The 15,277-nt window shown below is 36.0% G+C and overlaps 1 protein-coding gene across 1 annotated transcript in view; it reads left to right on the top strand.

Moving 5' to 3' along the window:
• The window catches only part of Slc2a2 (solute carrier family 2 member 2), a 31,261-nt gene extending 16,961 nt beyond the window's left edge, over positions 1-14,300 (top strand). Inside the window, exons 6-11 of the mRNA XM_076868577.2 lie at positions 572-734; positions 1,228-1,415; positions 3,234-3,338; positions 12,665-12,766; positions 13,808-14,011; positions 14,100-14,300. Of these exons, the coding sequence (XP_076724692.2) occupies positions 572-734; positions 1,228-1,415; positions 3,234-3,338; positions 12,665-12,766; positions 13,808-14,011; positions 14,100-14,300 (963 nt within the window). The remainder of the gene's footprint in view (positions 1-571; positions 735-1,227; positions 1,416-3,233; positions 3,339-12,664; positions 12,767-13,807; positions 14,012-14,099) is intronic.
• The last annotated feature ends 977 nt before the right edge of the window (positions 14,301-15,277 follow it).

A 15,277-nucleotide genomic window follows, 5' to 3' on the forward strand; every position in this document is an offset into this window, starting at 1 on the left:
TTAAGGAGCTGGGTTGCTGAGTAATCTAAGCAATTTAAAAAAGAAATATTTTCTTCTTTTTTGTACATTCTTTTTTTTAAAGAATTTAACCTTTATTTTTTATTTATTTGTTTTTATGTGGTGCTGAGAATTGAACCCAGTGCCTCACACATGCTCAGAAAGCACTCTACCACTGAGCTACAACCCCAGCCCTAAGAAATATTTTCTAAGAAAAAACTTTGGAACAAGGTCCCAAAATTATGTATGATTTTAATACAGTATTTTTCCATCTGGTTGCCTAGAGACTATAGCCATATGTCGCTTTAGATATCAAATGTGTTTTTTAAAAATTGGGTTGATTCCCAACTTAAGTGTGTAAATGAAGTTAATACAAACAAGCCCAGTTAAATTATTTGCCAAGTAAATTGTCCCTATTTTGGTTAAGATGAGATGTAATGGTTTCCAGCTTGTGCTTACATGAACCAGGACTGTTAGGGATTACTACTGAATAGCCAATGTGTTTTTTCAACAAATTGTAGAAGGCATATGCAGAGCATTGTGTAGCTGATAAGTTTCCTCCTTATTCTCTCAGATAGTTGGCCTTGAGTTTATCCTGGGCAATCATGATCTATGGCACATCCTGCTTGGCCTGTCTGCTGTGCGGGCCCTTCTCCAGTTTCTGCTACTCTTCTTCTGTCCAGAAAGCCCCAGATATCTTTATATCACGTTGGAAGAAGAAGCAAAAGCAAAGCAAAGTGAGTATGTAGATGTTTTTTTCTTTCTTTCTATTGTTTTTGAAATACCTACTTTCTATTGTTTTTGAAACACCAAACAGTGTGTATGAATGGTTGCTAGCAAAATTATTCCAAATGAAGTCAGCAATTACATGTAATAAGAATGTGCAAAATCACTTTGATAGGACTGGTGTGTGCCATATCACACCTGTAAGCATGCACTAAAGCCCACATACAAGGGACTTAACCAGAGACTTCCAAAAGACTGTCTAGATTTATGCTTCTATGATAATGAGGATCATAGTTTTCTGGCAAAAGATGAAGCCAAATGTTCTGCCTTTTTACATCAAAGAGCAGGATTTAATTTAACAAAAGAGAATTTCCAACCCCCATGCTATAACGTAATGGAATGGGACATGCAGAACTATAGCTGTTTCATGAACACAGTAAAAAATAAATTAATTTTTGTTTTGATCTGAGTGAATTGTTTCAACTTGATAATTTGGGGGAACAGGCTTAAAAAGACTCAGAGGAAGTGATGATGTCACCAAAGACATAAATGAGATGAAAAAAGAAAAAGAAGAAGCATCAAGTGAGCAGAAAGTCTCCATAATTCAGCTCTTCACTGATTCTAGCTACAGACAACCTATCATTGTGTCATTGATGCTGCATGCGGCTCAGCAATTTTCTGGAATCAATGGGGTAAGTTGAGAATATCTTCTAAATTTAAGAACACAGAGTGAACTAAGAAGGAAAGAGGTTAAAGTTTAAATAACTAAAGGATGCTTTAAAACATTGACATCAAGTGTTACTACATAGATATCAAGTGTTACTAAAACAGAAAATTAAGTGAAAATTTTCTATTCTAAAATAGGTTGCAATTCTTTAAAATGTCAGTACTCAATGGTGATTTATTTCTATTAAGATGAAACAAGGGAGGGGAGGGGGGATAGTAGAGGATAGGAAAGGTAGCAGAATACAACAGTTACTAATATGGCAGTATGTAAAAATGTGGATGTGTAACCGATGTGATTCTGCAATCTGTATTTGGGGTAAAAATGGGAGTTCATAACCCACTTGAATCTAATGTATGAAATATGATATGTCAAGAGCTTTGTAATATTTTGAACAACCAATTAAAAAAAAGATGAGACAAAAAGGCAAAAGTCATAGTAAATGCAATGAGAAAAAAGGAGAATAATCATCATTTTCAAAGGGGGAAGGTCCTTAAATTACAAGAGGCTTCCAGAGGTGAGAATGAAATTTAGGTTTTTTTGATAGTGAGGGCAATAGGGAGTCTATGGTTCTTTTTATTTAAATGAAGGATGCCAGATAGCTAGGTGCAAAGAACAGTTTCTTGCCATCAAAAAACTTTTTTATTTGTGAAGACAGCCTATAAAAATAAACAATAGAATGAGTTGGCATAATATTGATGAGTGAGGGTAGTAGATAAGATGTGATTGAAAAATATGGTAGTATCAAACTTTTAGGTTCTGATTTTAAACTCCTTACTGTTACACTGTGTGCATGTATAAATACGTTACGGTTAATCCCACTATTATATATAGTTATAATGTGCTGATAAAAAATACACAAAGAAACCCGTGTGTCATGCAGACTAAATTAGCCACTAGAAGAAAAATGTAAGGGAGCTGAGGTTTTGGCTCAGCGGTAAAGTGCTTGCCTAGTATGTATGAGGCACGGGTTCGATTCTCAGCACTGCATATAAATAAATAAAATAAAGATCCACAAAGCTGAGTATATGCATACCCTAAGGTCCAGCAATTGTCTATTTATAGGTATGATTACATATTCACCAAAAGGACTATTAGACTGTGTAGAGCAACACTATTCATAATCACCCTAAGTGCCTAAATATTCATCAGAAGTGGATTGAATAACCAAATTGTGGTGTGCTAATACAACAAAATTCTATAGAGTAATGATATGAACAGTCTGCAAATATGACAATAAGGTAGCTCATAAGGGTAACTGTGAACAAAAGAAGGCAGACAAAAAATAGTACATATTATGTGGTTCCATCATCAAGTACAAAACTAGGCAAACTTTATCTATAATGTTAGATGATGGGAGAGTGATTTCTTCAGGACAGTGGATGAAGGAACAAATAGGGAGTTTCTGCAGAGTGTGCAATGATTCATTTCCAGATCTAAGAGCTGGTTATACAGGTGTGACCCATTCATTAAAACTAATTCAGTTGTACACTTATGTGTATTTTCATATGTGTTATACTTTAACAAAAAGTCTACAAATTTAAAAAATAGTAGCAAAGTTTTCTAACTGTAAATGTAAGGAGAACTTTTAAGCAATCAAAAGCTTTAAATGCTAAAGGAAGTCTGTTATCTACTCTGGAAAGAGAGGGTGGAGAAAATCTTTAGGAAGTTCTAGGGACTATGGTTCTAGAGGAACATGGAAAAACAAATAACCTAAAATATTTCTTGCCTTAAAGACATGAGTGTGAGACTTCCTGATTAAGGCCAAACTGTTTGTACTTTGCAGATATTCTACTACTCAACCAGCATTTTTCAGACAGCTGGAATCAGCAAACCTGTTTATGCAACCATCGGAGTTGGTGCCATCAACCTGGTTTTCACTGTTTTCTCTGTAAGTCGATACCCTAGATAAACACTGCTTGTTTTCTAGTCCAGAAATGGAGGGAAAAACTTGTGATATAAAAGTGATCAATGATTTCTGTCCACGTGCAGTGGGTGTGTAGAATTAAATGGGTCATGCAAAAAGTCCTCTCTGTAAATAAGCCAACTATTGCACTACCAATAGGCTTAACTGAGAATGTGAATCACTGGCTCACCCCACTTCTGGTATGCCATTCAATTAACTCTTAGTGAAAGAATAACTTACTGGGAGGCACAGAGGAAATTCCGTTGGTTCCTTCTTCATCACTTTATACTTAAACCCTTTGAACTGGCTGGCAGCTTGTCATTTCTATCAATATGTATAGTCAGTATGCACAGTTTACCCAGGATCCTCTCCTTCCATGTTTGAAATACTTTTTCCATCCTGATGTCTTGGGGAGAACATTTAAAAATAATAGACAAGTTACTCTCAGATATCTTGGCCTCTAAGCAGAATTCAGCAAACTTGGGAAATTCCTATGATGTTAAGTCATTGGACAGAAGTTCTAGGTAATTCCCAAGGAAGTAGCTTCTGGTGATGTATTAGAGGTTTATGTGTGCTTTAGAGGATGGGGTAGAAGTATAAAACTAGAAATGTTATTTATCCTTTTGCAACTACTACAAAAAAAGAGGTCAAATGTTCTTCTTAAAACCAAATATTGCATATAAAGAATGATTCAACATCTTGACAACAATATTTAACATAATCTAAAAGATAAAGTAAGTAAACAACGAAGACAAAAACTTCCAGCTAATATAATTCACTCTAAAGTGAGGATAATTTGGCCCATTTTAATATTTGAATAAAAATATTAAAAATAAATGTGCTTGGGCCAGGGTTGTGGCTCAGTGGCAGAGCACTTGCCCAGCATGTGTGAGGCACTGGGTTCGATCTCCCGCACCACATAAAAAATAATTAAAAATAAATAAAACAAAGGTATTAAAAAATGTGCTTTTCTGTGTCAGTCATAATACTATACTCCACTTATTTTAGACACTTGTTTTTCATTCTTTGAATATGGACTTTTAACTATTACCTTGGGGTGGTCAATAAATTACAGCCTGGTTATCTAGACCAAAAAGCAGGTTTGTCTAGACCACATTGAACAGTGCTTAACCTTGGAATGAGAAGGAAGAACAAATAGCAACAGAACACCAGGGTTTCTGTAGAAATAACTCAGAGATAATACCTGCTCAGGCCAAGAGGCCACTCTCAAAGAAGGCCTGTTACTGGGATGGAATGCAAGGGACTACATGCCCTTTTTGTCTCCTGGAATAATATTTTTTATAGATACTGCTGTATCATCTTTTCACAATATGAAGATTATTATTCAAACACTTGTGACCAATAAGATTTTCTATATAAAGTATTGAGTTGCCAAGACTGACCCAAAATTTGAAAAAAACCTAGAGAGGAACTATTTTTTTTACTATTATTAATTTTTTTGGAATTTATATATGACAGTAGAATGCATTATAATTCTTATTACACATATAGAGCACAAAGTTTTCATATCTGTGGTTGTATACAAATTATATTCACACCATTCGTGTCTTCATACATGTACCTTGGATAATAATGTCCATCACATTCCACCATCATTTCTAAGCCAATGCCCCCTCCCTTCCCCTCCAAGCCCTCTGCCCTATCTATTCCTCCCATGCTCCCCCTGCCAACCCCCCTATGAATCAGCCTCCTTATATCAGAGGAAAATATTCAGCATTTGGTTTTTTGGGGTAGGCTAATTTCAATTAGCAATTATATTCTCAAACTCCATCCATTTACCTGCAAATATCATTATTTTATTCTCTTTAAATGCTGAGTAATATTCCATTGTGTATATATGTCACATTTTTAAAATCTCTTCATCTGCTGAAGAGCATCTAGGTTGGTTCCACAGTTTAGCTATTGTGAATTGTGCTGCTGTAAACATTGATGTGGCCGTGTCCCTGTAGTATGCTATCTTTAAGTCCTTTGGATATAGACTGATCAAATGGTGGTTACATTCCCAGTTTTCCAAGGAATCTCCATACTGCTTTCTATATTGGCTGCACCAATTTGCAGTCCCACCAGCAGTGTATGAGTGTACCTTTTCCCCCACATCCTCACCAACACTTATTGTTGTTTGTCTTCATAATAGCTGCCATTCTGACTGGGTGAATGAAATCTTAGAGTAGTGTTGATTTACATTTCTCTAATTGCTAGAGATGTTGAACATTTTTTCATATATTTGTCGATTGATTGTATATCATCTTCTGGGAAGTGTCTGTTCAGGTCCTGGGCCAATTATTGATTGGGTTATTTGTTTGTTTTTGTTTCGTTTTGTTTTGTTTTTGTTTTGGGGGCTTAGCTTTTTGAGTTCTTTATATACCCTAGAGATTAGTGCTCTATCTGATATGTGAGGGATAAAGATTTGCTCCTAAGATGTCGGCTCTCTATTCACCTCACAGATTGTTTCATTTGCTGAGAAGAAACTTTTTAGTTTGAATCCATCCCATTTATTAATTTTTTATTTTAATTCTTATGCTTTAGGAGTCTTATTAAGGAAGTTGGGGCCTAATCCCACATGATGGAGATTAGGACCTACTTTTTTTTCTATTAGATGAAGGGTCTCTGGTTTTATTCCTAGGTCCTTGATCCACTTTAAGTTTAGTGCATGGTGAGAGAAATGGGTTTAAATTCATTTTGTTGCAAATGGATTTCCAGTTTTCCCAGCACCATTTGTTAAAGAGGCTATCTTTTCTCTTATGTATGTTTTTGGCACCTTCATCTAATATAAGATAACTGTAGTTATGTGGGTTAGTCTCTGTGTCCTCTATTCTGTACCATTGGTCTACCAGTCTGTTTTGGTGCCAATCCCGTGTTGTTTTTGTTACTATTGCTCTGTAGTATAGTTTAAGGTCTGATAGTGATGCCACCTGCTTCCCTCTTCCTGCTAAGAATTGTTTTAGCTATTCTGGGTCTCCTATTTTTCCAGATGAGTTTCTTGACTGCTTTTTCTATTTCTATGAGGAATGTCTTTGGGATTTTGACTGAAATTGCATTAAATCTGTATAGTGCTTTTGATAGTATGGTAATTTTGAAAATATTAATTCTGCCTATACAAGAGCAAGGTAGATCTTTCCATCTTCTAAGGTCTTCTTTGATTTCTTTCTTTAGGGCTCCGTAGTTTTCATTATATAGATCTTTCATCTCTTTCATTAAGTTGATTCCCAAGTTGTTGTTGTTGTTGTTGTTTTATTTTTTTGAGGCTATTGTAAATGGGGTAGTTTTCCTCGTTTCCCTTTCTGCAAGTTTGTCACTGATATAGAGAAATGCATTTGATTTACAGGTGTTGATTTTATATCCTGCTACATTGCTGAATTTATTTATTAATTCTAGAAGTTTTCTGGTGGGACATTTTGGGTCTTCTAGGTATAGAATCATATCATTGGCAAGTAATGCTAGTTTGAGTTCCTCTTTTCCCATGTGTATCCCTTTAATTTCTTTCGTCTGTCTAATTGCTCTGGCCAGTGTTTCAAGAACTATGTTAAATGGAAGTGGTGAAAGAGGGCATCCCTGTCTTGTTCCAGTTTTTAGAGGGAATGATTTCAATTTTTCTCCATTTAGAATGATGTTGGCCTGGAGTAAGATAGCCTTTATGATGTTGAAATATGGTCCTATTAGCCCTAGTTTTTCTTGTGTTTTGAGCGTGAAGTGGTGCTGTATTTTGTCAAATGCTTTTTCTGCATCTATTGAGATGACATATGATCTATTGAGATGATCATATGATTGATCATATGATTGATGTGATGAATTAGATTTATTGATTTCCGTATGTTGAACCAACTTTGCATCCCTGGGATGAATCCCACTTGATTGTGGCGCACTATCTATTTGAAATGTTTTTATATTCAATTTGCCAGAATTTTATTGAGAATTTTTGCATCTATGTTCATTAGATAAATTGATCTGAAGTTTTCTTTTTTTGATGTGTCTTTACCTGGTTTTGGAATCAGGATGATATAGGCCTTACAGAATGAGTTTGGAAATGCTGCCTCTTTTTCTATTTCCTGTTATAAATTGAAGAGTATTGGTATTGGTTCTTTTTTAAAGGTCTTGTAGAACTTGGCTGTGCATCCATCCGGTCCTGGGCTTTTCTTGGTTGGTAGGCTTCTGATGGCATCTTCTATTTTGTCACTTGAAATTGATCTGTTTATATAGTGCATATCATCCTGATTCAATTTGGGCAAATCATATGACTCTAGAAATTTGTCGATGCCTTCTATATTTTCTATTTTATTGGAGTACAAGTTTTCAAAATAATTTCTAATTATCTTCTGTATTTTTGTAGTGTCAGTTGTGATATTTCCTTTTTCATACTGTATGTTAATAATTTGAGTTTTCTCTCTCCTTCTCTTCGTTAGCATGGATAGCATGGTTTGTCAATTTTATTTATTTTTTTCAAAGAACCAACTTTTTGTTCTGTCAGTTTTTTCAATTGTTTGTTTCAATTTTACTGATTTCAGCTCCGATTTTAATTATTTCCTGTCTTCTACTGCTTTTGGTGTAGATTTGTTCTTTTTCCAGCTTTGAGATGTAATGTTAACTTTTTGTAATGTTGACTTTTTCTTCTTTTAAGGAATGAATTCCATGCAATGAATTTTCCGCTTAGAACTATAGTGTCCCAGAGATTTTAATAAGTTGTATCTGTGTTCTCATTCACCTCTAATTTTTTTTAAATCTCCTTTCTGATATCTTCTGCAACCCCTTGTTCATTCAGTAGCATATTATTTAGTCTCCAGGTGCTGGAGTAGCTTTTATTTCTTATTTTATCATTGATTTCTAATTTCATTCCATTATGATCTCATAGAATGCAGGGTAGTATCTCTACTTTTTTGTATTTGCTAATAGTTGCTTTGTGGCATAGTATATGGTCTATTCTAGAGAAGGATCCATGTGCTGCTGAGAAGAAAATATATTTACTCGTTGAAGGATGAAGTATTCTATATATGTCAGTTAAGTCTAAGTTATTGATTGTATTATTGAGTTCTATAGTTTCTTTGTTCAGCTTTTGTTTGGAAGACCTATCCAGTGGTGAAAGAGGTGTGTTAAAGTCACCCAAAATTATTGTGTTGTGGTCAATTTGACTCTTGAAATTGAAAAAAGTTTGATGAATGTAGATGCTCCATTGTTTGGGGCATATATATTTATAATTGTCAAATCTTGGTGTATGGTATGGTTCCCTTGAGCAGTATGTAGTGTCTTTCTTTATCCCTTTTTATTAACTTTAACTTTATTTGATATGAGGATGGAAACCCCTATTTTCTTCCCCAGTCCATGAGTGGGGAAATGAAGGATACAATAAACACTATGATACAATATACACTATGAGTGGTATGATTTTTCTCAACCCTTCACCTTCAGTCTGTGGATGTCTTTTCCTATGAGTCTCTTGGAGGCAGCATATTGTTGGGTCTTTTTTTTTTTTTTATCCAATCTGCTAGTCTGTCTTTTGATTGGTGAATTTAGGCCATTAATATTCAGGGTTATTATAGAGACATGATTTGTATTCCCAACCATTTTTGGTATTTATCGTGACTTGGTTTCCTCCTCTGATTAGATTTTCCTTTAGTGTAATACCTCCCTCTACTGATTTTCATCATTGTTTTTCATTTCCTCTTGGTGGAATATTTTGCTGAGGATGTTCTGTAGTGCAGGCTTTCTAGTTGTAAATTCTTTTGATTTTGGTTTATTATGGAAGATTTTTATTTCATCATCAAATCTAAAGCGTAATTTTGCTGGATATAAGATTCTTGGTTGGCATCCATTTTCTTTCAAGAGCTATATGTTGTTCCATGATCTCCTGGTTTTGAGGGTCTGGGTAGAAAAATCTGCTGAGATACGAATTGATCTCCCCCATAAGTGATCTGATTCCTCTCTCTTGTAGCTTTTAAGAATCTATCCTTATTCTGTTTGCTAGGTGTTTTCATTATAATGTGCCTTGGTGTAGATCTATTGTAATTTTGTACATTTTGGTGTTCTGTAAGCCTCTTGTATTAGGTTTTCCAATTCATTCTTCATGCGTGGGGAATTTTCTGCTATTATCTTCATTGAAGAGATTGTGCATTCCTTTGGTTTGAAACTCTGTGCCTTCCTCTATCCCAATAACTCTTAGATTTATCTTCTGATGCTGTCCCATAATTCTTGGATGTTCTGTTCATGATTTCTTACTATCTTCACTGTGTGATCAACTTTATTTTCCAGATTACATACTTTGTCTTCATTATCTGACATTCTTTCTTCCAAGTGATCTAGTCTGTTGGTTATGCTTTCTATTGAGTTTTTTATTTGGTTATTGTAAACTTCATTTCAAGTATTTCTGACTGGTATTTTTTCAGAGTCTCTAACTCTTTCTTGAAGTAATCTTTTGCTACCTGTATTTACTCTTTTATCTCTTTGTTGGCGTGATCAATTTTGACTGTATTTGCTCATTTAGGTCATTCTTTAATTCACAGATCATTTTAATTATGAACCTTCTGGACTCCTTCTCTGACATTTCATCAACTTCTGTGTCCATGGGTTCTGTTATTGTAGTATCCTGGTTTGTTGGGGAACTTTCCTCCCTTGTTTTTTCATGTTGTCTATGTGTCTTCCTTTCTTGCAGTGTGGATCTGAGATATTACAGTTTCTACTCTTATATTCTTGTAATATCTGTGCATATTGTCTGTACCTCACTTTGATGTTGGGCTTCCAGAACCTGTTGGTGTCCCTCAGCATATACTACTGCAACTAAAGGTGGTGGCAGCAATAGCCAAAGTAACTCAAGATAATAGTGGAGGTGCCCCAAGATGAGGCAATGACTTACAGAGATGGGGCTGAAAGGGTCAACCTTACACTCTCTTTGGGATGCCTGCTCTGAGTCGCAGCTGTGTCTAGGACCTTTCTGTTGTGGAAAACGGTAGGGGCTACTGCATGGGGTAGTCTATGGTGATGACTGCAGTGTCCCAAGATGAAAGTGAGTTAGGCTTGGGCTCCCAGGTGGTGGTGGTAGGGAAGAACTCAGACTTGCCCCGCAAGTCAAGTCAGTTCAGTCAGTCTGTGAGGGCAGATCTGGTCTGGGCCTGATCTCCTGTGTTAGTCTGCTGGTTGGAAGGTGTGGTCCTGTGCTGGAGGCTGGGCTCTGTCGGGTGTCTGCCAGTGACAGGATGGACCCGGTCCTACTGTGAGCCTGGGTCCTGTGCAGGCTGATGTTGAGAGAAACATTCTTTAAAATTTTATTTTTGCACTTTGCACCTAATCTCATTGGTGTAGGAGGAGTCATTGTATTTATAATAGTTTCTTAATTATTTTGAACATAACTTCTGGAGCTCATCCTTTTATTCTGTAAAAATTTTGAGCAGATGAGTGACACATTATTTGTTAAAAAAATCAGTTCAAATCATTTCATTAACTCTCCAAGCCTACAGGTAACATTTTAAAATTTTAATTATATTTGTTTTAAAAAGTCATTTTAAAGTTCAATAGTACAAAAAGAAGGGTAACTTAGTCACCCAGTTTCTCTTCCCATAATTAACCAATGCTACCAAATCCTGTGCATTCTTTTCAAATAAATAGGATAATATATTATTGATAATATAGTAATATTTCACCAGCCTGGAAGCAACATAATCTATCTGTTTTTTTCTGAATTAGTGTTTGGGAAAAAGGGATTTTCCCAATAACAAAATGAACTATGTTCCATATTCCATGTTTTCTTTTATGCTAATGAGCTGGTAGAAAGCAGCCTATAATCTTGAGACAGAAAACAAAATAGGAAGAAATGTGGAGGGAACTGGGAAGCAGGGTGGGTCTGGGGCATCAGGAGTGACTACCAAACTCTAACTAGGTACCACCTGGGATGTGAATGATGCACAGAGTCAGGCAAAGGTGAATGTTAGGTGGGACAGATGTCTCCAGCTACTGACCATGTCTCACCCTTGTCATAGGCATCCCTGAGAGAATACCCAGTCTCAAGGAGACAATCCAACTCAATTTTCAGGACATACAGTTTTAGGGTTTATTATCCAGTAAATACACATTGTTTTAGAAACAGCAGAAACATATAGTAAGAGCCCTTATTCCTGAAGAAATGTTTCTATTTTTCCCAGTATCTTGACATGGCATCATCAAGACAGCTTTGAAAGTCAGAATTAAAGAATCAAAATGTATACTGATATTTGATGAATTTGAGAAAGGTTTGTTTTTCTACTTCTTCCTTAATACTTAAATGTGGGCCCTTTGCTTATCATCATATCTGAAGTGATTTGAAGTTCTGACATGCATGTGTCTCTTAGATGAAAAGGGTTTTCACTGTAGGTGTAAAGAAAAGAAATGCTTCTCAGGTATTTTCAGAGCTAGAGCTCACCATACTAAGCATTTTGTATTGCTATTAATTTATTGATAGAATGATGAAACTAACTGATTTACTCACCAAGATGAGAAATTGTGACAGGTGTGTTTGTGTGTGAGTGAGTGTGCATGTTACCAGCTTTGGTAGTATTCCATGGATCATGGAGGCAAGAGCATATTCAACAAATGTTGGTCTTGGTTCATTGTAAATCTTAACCATTAATGCAAAGGTACCCAGACTCAAAGGAATCAGTGACATATTTTCTCAATTAGAATAGAAAAGCACTCTAACCCTTTGCCTTAAAATTTTCTCTCTTTAAATGCATAGTTCACTTCCAATACCAGGTACATTTAAGTGCACCAGAAAAATGCAGACCTGTCTATTTTGGTACAATGATCAAATTCTGTATGTTGCCAGGTGAGTGGTCATAATTTGACTTTATTAAGCAATGAGAAAGTTGGATGAGAAAAGTTGATACCTGAGCAGCTGTCCTGTTTCATTTGCAACAGTAACTTAATCACCAGGAGAGAAATTAATGTCACTTTTTAATGTAGGTCTTTCACATTTTAAATGTACAGGTAATCTATTGGGAGAGATGCAAGCTGTACAGCCTCTGACTCTTGTACTCAAGGGGATAATCCTAGAGAGGTGGTAACACTATGGTTCTATCTCTAGAATGGCCTATTTAAATCAATATAAACAAATTAAACAGATATCTGTTAATTATCCCTGTTCACTGAGTCAATTCTGCCACCTGAGGCCAGAGTCCCTTCCTGCCTCAGTCTCACATCTATAAAATGGAATAACAGCACTGCCTCCTCCCCTACTGTATAAATTAAAATGACCTCTCTTGCAATAAAGTTGATTTAAAGGCAAGATTTTGTGACTCACAAAACTAAGATAATATTTTCCAAAACTTTCCTAGGTATTGCTTGTGGAGAAGGCAGGGCGGCGCTCTCTGTTTCTAATTGGAATGAGTGGGATGTTTTTCTGTACCATCTTCATGTCACTGGGACTTGTTCTTCTGGTGAGTTTTGGTGTCTGGATAAATGTTTGGTTACCATAAAATAACATCTCTGTGTTCCAGGCTAAAGTGCTTTCAATGTCAAAAACATTTCAGAATGGTTTATGGAATAAAGCCAGAGGGACCACACATAATAAAATAAGACTAAATGGGGAACTCATTTCTTCACCTTAGACTAAATATCAGTGTGTCACTTACACTTGTTTTCCAGGGAGGCAGTGTGGTCATGTGGTTAGGGCATAGGCTTTAGAGTCAGCTCCAATGAGATTCAAATTCTAGCTCTGCACCTGGCTGCCTGTGCCTCTCTGGTGAGTATTTGAAGCTCTCCCAACTCAGGGTCCTCATCCACCACTTCACAAGAAAAATATACCTTGCCTAGTTACTTTGGTATAATTAGGAGCAAAGGATATTGGATCTTTCATAGGAAAGAGCAAGTAAGGATCAAATAAAAAATCTAATCCAGGGGCTGGGGTTGTGGCTCAGTGGTAGAGCACTCACCCAGCATGTGTGAGACCCTGGGTTTGATCCTTAGCAACACATAAAGATAAATAAATAAATGTATTGTGTCCATCTACAACTAAAAAAAATAAATAAATCTAATCCAGCCAGTGCAGTGGCACACGCCTGCACTAGGGAGTCTGAGGCAGGAGGATTGCAAGTTCAAAGCCAGCCTCGGCAATTTAGTGAGGCCCTAGCAACTTAACAATACCCTATCTCAAAATTTTAAAAAATAAAAAGGGCTTGAGGTGTGGCTCAGAGATTAAGGGCACCTGGGTTCAATGCTCTGTACCAAAAAAAAAAAAAAACAAAAACAAAAACTCTAAATCTACATGATTTGCCTTAATATAAGGACTATCCAGACAAAAATATTCTAGTCTCAGACTAGAATAGTCTGAGACTAGAATATTTTGTACTTAACAGAACATAAACACATTAGGAAGAGAGCTGTGTCCACCTCTGAACTCAGAGGGGTCACCTAGCTAAAGGAAACAGCAGCCAGTGAGCCCAGCCCCACTTTTGTTCTTATTTTGCTTTTTTCTTCAGGATAAGTTTGCTTGGATGAGTTACATGAGCATGACGGCCATCTTCCTCTTTGTCAGTTTCTTTGAAATTGGACCAGGCCCCATCCCCTGGTTCATGGTGGCTGAGTTTTTCAGTCAAGGACCACGCCCCACCGCTTTAGCACTAGCTGCATTCAGCAACTGGTTCTGCAATTTCCTTATAGCTTTGTGTTTCCAGTACATTGCGGTAAGTAGCCTGATGCGGTGCAAATTTACCGAGCAGGAGATGGGTCAAACCGCTGCTAATTGGAGCTCTGTGTTTGTTCTTCATCCAGGACTTCTGTGGACCTTATGTGTTTTTCCTCTTTGCTGGGGTGGTCCTGGCCTTTATAGTGTTTACGTTTTTTAAAGTTCCAGAAACCAAGGGAAAGTCTTTTGAGGAAATCGCTGCAGAATTTAGAAAGAAGAGTGGCTCAGCCCGAAGGCCAAAAGCGGCTGTAGAAATGGAATTCCTTGGAGCTACAGAGACTGCGTAAAGATGACTGCTTTTTTATATGAACAGGAAGGAAACTGTTTTTAAGTGACTCCTTGAGAATTTTGTATCTACATCTTCAAGTACGCTTTATTTTTTTTTAGAGTTTGGTAGACTGTGATCAGAAATGTGTCAACAAATATTACCACAGAAAGTATTTTTATAATTTAAAGAATATATTTTTGATGGGAAAACTGTAAGTAAGTAAACCAAAAAGGGTAGCTCATTTTGCTACTGTCAAAAGCAAGTATGTCCTAATCTTCTGACCCCTATTTTTTTATATAATAATGCTTCCTTAAAATTGAAAGGCTTTTAAGGTATGATATTATTGCTTCACGAAGCACAGGACTAGAAGACCAAGGATACAACTGACATTTATATATTTAAATCTGATTAAACTGGAATTTTCTTACTAATCTCATTCTAAGGGAGTTACAGGTAGTGGAAGTATGATTCATGTTAAATTAACTTTCATTTCTCTCAGTCAGCTTCTTTCTTGTGTATTTGAACTTCTATTTTGCTTAAAATACTATTTTTTTCTGTATTTTCATATGGGATATTTTGGGTACATTAAAATATGTTTATGAAGAAAAAGCTTAATTTAGTACTCAGAAAAAATCATTTTAGTTCCTTTGATGACCAAATGGCTTTTTGCAAAGTTGAACATTCAAAAAATTTTAACCGGTTATATACCCTGGATTATCAGTTATTATTAACATCTATTTCAAATCCATGTTAATTTCTTGCAGGTTCAATTCTTTTGTTTTACTTTTAAATTGAGTATAGCCTGGTTGTTTGAGCTGTTATAAAATACTCTCAATCACGAGTCAGGCATTTTATGTATTTCTCATATCTCTAACAAGTTGGATCAACCTTACTTAGGAAAATCAAGGAGAGGATCGCTCTTTTAAAAAATATTTTCTGAATTAGTATGTCTCAAAATAAGTTGAAAACTTCCTAAGGGTGGGCTTCTGAAACTTC

The sequence above is a fragment of the Callospermophilus lateralis genome, chromosome 10, assembly GCF_048772815.1.
Source record: "Callospermophilus lateralis isolate mCalLat2 chromosome 10, mCalLat2.hap1, whole genome shotgun sequence".
In the NCBI taxonomy this organism is placed as follows: Eukaryota; Metazoa; Chordata; class Mammalia; order Rodentia; family Sciuridae; genus Callospermophilus; species Callospermophilus lateralis.